This window comes from Alligator sinensis, unplaced genomic scaffold (assembly GCF_000455745.1).
Source record: "Alligator sinensis unplaced genomic scaffold, ASM45574v1 scaffold371_1, whole genome shotgun sequence".
NCBI lineage: Eukaryota > Metazoa > Chordata > Crocodylia > Alligatoridae > Alligator > Alligator sinensis.
The window spans coordinates 1,668,735-1,676,130 of NW_005842262.1; the positions used below are offsets into that span (position 1 = coordinate 1,668,735).

Here is a 7,396-nt window from a genome sequence, read left to right on the forward strand (position 1 = left end):
GATACAGTATCTGCAAATATTCAAAATTATATATAAATCACAACTGATTTGCATCACATGACTGAGTGCATGCGTAACAAATTTCCCACAGGGGAAAGAAGCTTGATCCAGCTCCCCAGGCAGGGAGGGAAGTAGGGGGCATGGCCCAGCCCCATTATTTGGGGAGGGGGTGCCCCAACCTAGCCCCTTGGGGGGGAGGAGCCACATGCAGGGCTTGGGTTTGGGAGTTTGGCAGCGGGGAACAGTGGCTGTATTAATGGCCACTACTTGTCTGCCATCAAAACTTCCTGACCTACGGAGATCCCTGAAGGCCAGATGAGATGGCTCTGCAGGCCGCATTTTGTCCATGGGCTGGAGTCTAACCACGCCTGCAGTAGACCATAATCTGAAACATTAGCCAGCAACAGACTGCGCTGCATCAACAACAGTGCTACGTACAAATCAAGGGAAAAGCATTCTTCTGCTCTATTCAGCGCTGGCAAGGCCTTGACAAGAATAGTGGGCGTGTCCCACACTTGAAGAAGGATGTAGACAGATTGCAAAGAGTCCACCAGCAAGTGACAAAAATTATTAGAGGCATGGGAAGTATGACTCATGAGGAAGGGCTGAAAGAACTAGGGTTATTTAATCTGGAGAAGAGAAGATTGAAGGGGCAGTTGATGATAGTCCTTAAATAACTGAAGAGTGATTATAGAGAACACAGAGATGGGCTTTTCTCCGCAGCTGTACGGACACAACTAGGAACAATGGTCTCAACTGCTGCAGAGGAAGTTTAGCTTGGGGATGAGGAGGAACTTTCCAATTTTGAGGTTGGACAAGCATTGGAGAAATGGTGCAATCTCCATCCTTGGAAATTTTCAAGAGCAGGTTGGACAGGCACTTGGCCAGGATGGTTTGGTTGGGGATGATCCTGTCTTGAGCTGGTGGCTGGACTAGATTACCTCATGAGGTCCCTTCCAGACCTATCTGACTGATCCTACGATAATTTTCAGCTAGCTCTTTTTAAACAAGTCTTCGTAATTCAGAAGCAAGGAACACAAAGCATTGCAAGTTTTAAACAAAGTATGGAACTGTAGTATTTTAAACAGCAGTTCTAAGTCTTGCTAGAAGTAAACAGAATGCCTCTTAGGAATTATCTCGTTAAACTATTGTATTCCAAGAGAACTGCAGATGAGCTTCAAATTTAACAAAGAAAAGGGGACTTACCTGCAGCTTGAGGAAAACCAATGGCTGGGGCAAATCCAGCAGCCCCTGCATATGGTGAGGAGATGATACCTGGGGTACCTAGAAATAGCAGACATATCCAGTTAGAAAAAATTCTAACGTCTTTAGCAAAGTGCAATGACTTGGCTGTCAGTTGAAGCAGACATTGGGCGTCACTGACATTTCAAAATGATGCCCATTCCAAACATTTGTGTGTGTGTTTTATAGAATTCAGATTCAGTAATCAAAGGTGCTATTTGTATCTTTTAGGCAGGTCAATACACCTTCTCTAAGAACTCATTTTATTTTGCCTGAAATCACAACTGGTAGATGTGAATGTTAAACATTAAAATAAAGTGGTTCAATATTAGCTCAATGGAACAAAGAGCATATTGTTAAAAGGCTTCACACTCCAGACCCCTATTCACTGGTTTGGGTTAAAAAAATTGCAATAGTTTCAGAAGTTATCTTTAAAGTCTAAAATTTCAGATACTTTTCTTTGCATCAGTCCTGATGCAACTCTCCAGATTAAGTTTTGGTAAAGGTCACACTGCTGACAAGATGCTGCATCTTGGGCTGGCACCACTGAAACAGCACTAAGTGAAACGTGGCGGTAAGTCACCACCAGGGATCCAGGTTTTCCCTGATAAACCGCCCCACAAATTCTCTACTAAAACGCCCAAAATCCATGATTAAAATTAAAGGCTCCCCACAGCCCCACTGGTGCCCCTCGCGCCCCCACACAGTCTTGCTGGTGCCCCTTGCCCCCCACACAGCCCCTGCTCCCCCAACCCTGCCAGAGGGGAGCCCCCCGCTGCCAGGGATTACAAACCCAGGTGCGCAGATCCCCGCTGCTGCATGCACCCCCAGGGTCACAGGAGATCCTTGCCCCCCAGATCTGTACCTGGGGCAGGCACAGGCTGAGGCTGTTGCCCAGCCGGGTGGGGTTTGGGGATGCAATGCATGGCTGCAGGGTCCCAGGGGAGAGCAGGATGGGGCCATGGGTGGCTCGTCCAGGGGAGGGGGAAGGCCAGTTCTCTGCTGCTGCATGCACTCCCAGGGGGCAGGGTGGACCCACGGTCCCCAGATCTGTACCCAGGTCAGCTGCAGGCTGCGGGCTTGAGCTCCTGCCCTGCTTCCCTTCCCTGGGGGTCTCTGTAGCTGGTGGGCATGAGCTGATGTGGCTGGGGAGAGCGGGGCCATATGGGAATTCCTCACCAGTGTGAGCTGCCCCCACCCCACTGCTCTGGCGATACACCTCTAGCGCCTGCCACTGCTTTGGGGAGGTGTAGCCCTGCACTGCTGCCCTCACTGCAGCCCAACGCACAGGAGACACCTCGCTGGGGCAGTAGGAGGGTGGAAGAGAAGCGGTGAAGAGGTTTTCTGCACAGCTCCTCCGCTCCCTGCTGAGTCAGTTCGGGGGAGGGGGGGAGGGCCAGATGAGTCGCCCGCGGCCCCATCCTGCTCCTGGCTGAGGCCGTGCAGCCACGCATTGTGGCCCTGGGCCGCAAGCCCCACCCAACTGGGTAGCAGCCCCAGCCCTGCCCAGCTCCCTCCCTACCTGGGCCTCAATCCCCCTCTCCCTCCCCAACTTACCTGCTGGAGCTGCTCTGCAGGATGTCTGGGGCCACATGCATCTCTATGCACGTGGCGCCCCCTGTCTTTCCGCCTTCCTCCCACTCCCTCTTAGCTCTCTGCAGGCTGGAACTCTGCCAGCCTGCAGGGAGTTCATTGCAAAATGGCAAAATCCACGGGCTTCTCTGGTAAAATAAGAAATCCACGTTTGCCTCTGGTAAAAGGCAAAATCCATGGTTTACTCTGTTTTTCTGTGGGAAGCAAAAAGCCTGAACCCTTGGTCACCACACACTTCCTTTGTTACCAAGAATCCAGGTCGAGTAAAAGTCACCTCAGTGGCTTTAGTAGACTAGGGTGCAGCTAATTTGAGATAGTTTACAAGGAGAGAGGCTTGGTTCAAGTGCATGAGGTTTTAAATGATTTTAGATTAACAGGCCAGAACGCTGCCAGGCATTAGCTTCAGTCTGGTGTTCCCCGTCTTATCTGCTGCACCGAGTTCTTCTTCCTTGTGCTCCCTACCCAATTTGCTGCTTTGCTTTGTTTCCTCCCCTACCTACCACTGCCCTGCCTGTATCCTCCCTGAACTGACTTGTGCCACACACTTGTGGCCCTGTACCATAGAATGACCACTCCTGCAATATGCCATTTGTTTGTAAAATGTAACTGCCTTCTAGAAATTATCAGAGAAGAAACAAGAGGTATGGATGGTTGAAAGCTATTTGCAACAATGGGATAAGCATACCAAAGCACCTGTTTGGAAGGACAGCATATAAATTGTATATTTGCTGGATATTTTTTCTAAGATGACCAGACATTTAGATTGACAGGTTCCAAAATTTACAAGCCATTAAGATGAGTGGGGCAGTTCAAATAAGTCGATGCAGCCCAAAACAATGTTTTATTCATGTTTTTAAGGTTCTTTCCCCTCAATTGGGAGGGTTAAACAAACATGTTCTCATTTTAAATTCCTAGTATAAATTATGCTGCTGTCCTGAGCAAAATGGGTTGGAATTGCAACAGTGTTCCTGTCTCCAACTGAAATTTTAGATTTTCACTTCCTTCAATTTCCTCTTTCAGCTACATTTTAGTTACTACTTTTGAGTAAGGCACTCTCTATTTAATGTGTAAATAAATTATGTGAGCATCATGGTATGTTCACTTTAATACTCAAGTCCTGTACACAAAAATAATAAACCAAAGTAGCTACATCTCTTCAACTAACACAGATATTGATGGGGCATAATGTGAAACTAGGAATTACCAATGATGAATTACCACATTAGCTGAAACATACAGACATCTTAGGCCTGATGCTAATGAATTCTGCAGCACATGACACCTTTTATCTGCAGTCACAAAGTGTCCTTTACATAAACAATGCACAGCATTAATCACACTAACACTAAGCATTTTATTCTTGTAATACATGCACTGGTGCATTATACTGACAAGTTTTAGCAATATAGATATTAATCATTTATTCAGACATAGTTTTCATTATCATTCATTACCGAAGCAACAATGACAATGGGCTTTTATTCTGCCAGATGAGACCTGCATGTTGGACACAGATACCAAATATAGACATGCAATAACAGTCAAATAGGACTAAAATAGAAAGATTTGGAATACTAACACATTATGTTGTTTTCTAGTCAATGACTAGATGTTAAACTAAGCTGTCCAAAAATAAGTTATTAATTGGGGGGAGGGAAAGGAAGGGGAGGGAAGAAGGGAAGTCTTTTCACAACAAATTTATTCTGAAATCTATTGGAGGTTCTGAACACAGGAGTTATTTAAAATGGTTTAGACTTAAATAACATAGTATTTTAAAAGTTTGTGTGCCTACAATCTCAAAGCAGGGCTTTTGTTTTGGGGTTTTTCAGGCCTACGCAAAATCCAAAATGAGGACTAAAATCTCTAAACGTAAACACAAACAGTTCTCTTATTTGCCATACATGAATTGTCCACGACTGCAGCTTCCAATGGCAGTAGCAAGAATGGAAGCTCAAATACAGAGAGGACTCCAGCACGTTTACCACCATGTCACATAATCCTGGACCACTTGAACACTGAGGTTTGTTATAGGATAATGCAAATATAGCTTGTCTGTACCAGTTTTTCCACCAGGGGTAACAGTTATAGTAGATGCAAACCTAAAGCTCTTCTCATGCTAGAGCAGTGGTGCTTAACCGTTTTGTTCAGAAGGCTGACCAGCCAGTGCCTGGTCCCTCTGCAGGCCAAATCTGGCCAGTGAACCCAACCAGGCGCTAAGGCCAAGGTGCAGAAGGGACCCACCCAGCTGCATGGAGAGGGGCAGGGGCAGCTCAGACCCCTTCCAGCTGTGCAGGAGAAGGAGGTGTGATCCAGCCCTGGTGGGGGTGGCCCAGTCCCAAACCAGCCATGCAAGGGGTGATAGCATGGCCCAGGCCCAACCCAGCTATACAGATGGAAGGGGGCATGGCTAGGCTTCTAACCTGGATGTGCAAGGGGAGTGGGGACATGGTCCTGCTCCAACCCACTTCACAGGGCTTGGGGTTCTGGCAGTGGAGATGGGTGGCAGTATATGCTCTGCTGCCAAATTTCCTGACACTTCAGGAGCCCTGCACACCAGATTCCAAGGCTCTGCAGGGCTGCACTTGGCCCAATGGCTGGAGTTTATGCACTCTTGGTCTAGACCTATCCTTACAGACAAACCTAACATCTCTTTTCTGAAAACAGGAATAACTGGTCTCTTATAACACCTTCCCTGTTTCCACCACTCTTTTCACCCTAGGTGTCTGTGCTGAGAGAATACAAGTACTGTTGTCTCTCACAAATAAAATACACCTTTTTCCCCAAAAATCAGCTGCTGGAATTGGGGATGCGCATTTTAAACAAGAAGGTATGGTGCCTCAGCCAGAAGCACCTGCAGTGTCTAACAAAGGGGTGGGCAATTATTTGGGCTGGAAGACCACTTAAGGAATTTTCATGAGCTGTCATGGGCCAGGTTAGCAGCCCCATTCCCTCACCCCCTAACAGCTCACCAAAACTCTGTATGTGGCTCTGTTCTGTACTGGGCTGGGATGAGGCTGTGGGTGGATACGAAGCAGCATCCAGGAGTAGAATGGGCAGTTAGGGCCATGACAGCATGGGCCAGGGCTGAGCCATGATCTGCTGCGTGCATGCCCCTGCAACAGGCACTGGTTCCATGGGCAGGGGCATGCAGGGAGTACACTGCGGCTCTGCTCCAGGCCCCAGCCCTGTGCTGTCACCGCCCTGCAATGCCATGGTCTCTATAGAGACCAGCTAGGACCAATGCAGGCAGGGAACGTGGCCAGGTCCAGGATCTTGACGCAGTGACAGTGCAGGGCTGAGGCCAAGGTCAAGGCCAGGGCCAGAGCTGCGATCCACTCCCAGCATGCCCCTGCCCACAGAACCAGTGCCCATTGCAGGGACAGGCAGGCAATGGATTAAAACTCTCCCCTGGGCCCCAGCCCTGCACTGTCACTGCTCTACAATCCCAGCCCTGACCCCAGGCCCACCTGTCCTGCTACTGAACACCACTCCCTACCCACCCACGGTCCCATCCCATCTGCTCAGCCATGTGCCCTGCCTGCATGGGTCCCCACCCGCAGCAGCAGGTGAGGGACAAATGAGCTAGGATGCTGGGTCCAGCAGCAGAGGCAACCAGAAGGAATCACTGCAGCCAGCCACGGCTGCCAGGAAATGAGTCCGTCCACCACACCACGCAAACCCCTTGGCATGCTACATGTGGCCTGTGGGCTGTATTTTGCCCACCCCTGGTCTAACAGCTAAAAGGGTTAGAGCAATCACAATGTTTTGATTCACCCTTAGTGCAACTGCCTGCATTTTCCCTGGGAAAATATCATACTTACCAGTATTTTCAAGGAAAGTTCTTTCTTTATTTTGCTTTCAAAAACAGGGTGCATTTCTCATTTGACAATGCGTTGAGAGACAAAATAAAATTTCTAAAACCTGTTATAGATCTACAAAAACATCATCTTCCTCCCCTCTTCCTCTTAACCATAAGGAGATGGTTATCAAGAATGGAGGGGGGGGGTGCATCTGTGCCAAGGGGGGAAGAGAGGAGGGCGCAAGGGCAGCAGTGCCCCTCTGCAGGCTGTACACAAGCCAATAAAGAAAACTGGCTGCACTGGACATCAGCTCAATGGGGCCAATAATTTTGCCGATAAATGCCTGCGCTGCACAGAGCGCAGCACTCAGGCAGTGAGGAACACAGGCAGCAGTGTGGAGCACTGCCTCCAGCTGGTAAGTCTGGTGTGGTGGAAGGGGAGAGAAGAAGCATGATGGGGCAGATCAACAACCCCATGGTAAGAGAGAGGGCAGGGGCAGGCACTGCCTAGCGGGGGAGTAGGGGTTGGGCGGGCACGGCATGGCATAAAGCTGCGACTCGTTGGGGGCAGCTCTCGCCAGAGCTTGTACCCCAGGGATGTGGGGAGGGGTGGCGTGTGCCCCCCAGATCTGCACAGGGCAACGTTAGCCACCCAGCACAGCCCAGGCTCAACACCCTGCATCTACCCATGTGCCGGGAAAAGCCGTGGCTGCACTAGACGTTGCCGCCTTCGCCAAGGCAGCACATGCCCCTGCCCCCTCC

At 49.3% G+C, this 7,396-nt stretch overlaps 1 protein-coding gene across 8 annotated transcripts in view; it reads right to left on the reverse strand.

The window, feature by feature from the left end:
- PTBP3 (polypyrimidine tract binding protein 3) overlaps window positions 1-7,396 on the reverse strand; it is a 108,563-nt gene that overhangs the window by 11,881 nt on the left and 89,286 nt on the right. For all 8 annotated transcript variants that reach the window (XM_025208984.1, XM_025208986.1, XM_025208983.1 and 5 more), the window contains one exon: window positions 1,207-1,284. In XM_025208984.1, the coding sequence (XP_025064769.1) occupies window positions 1,207-1,284 (78 nt within the window). The remainder of the gene's footprint in view (window positions 1-1,206; window positions 1,285-7,396) is intronic.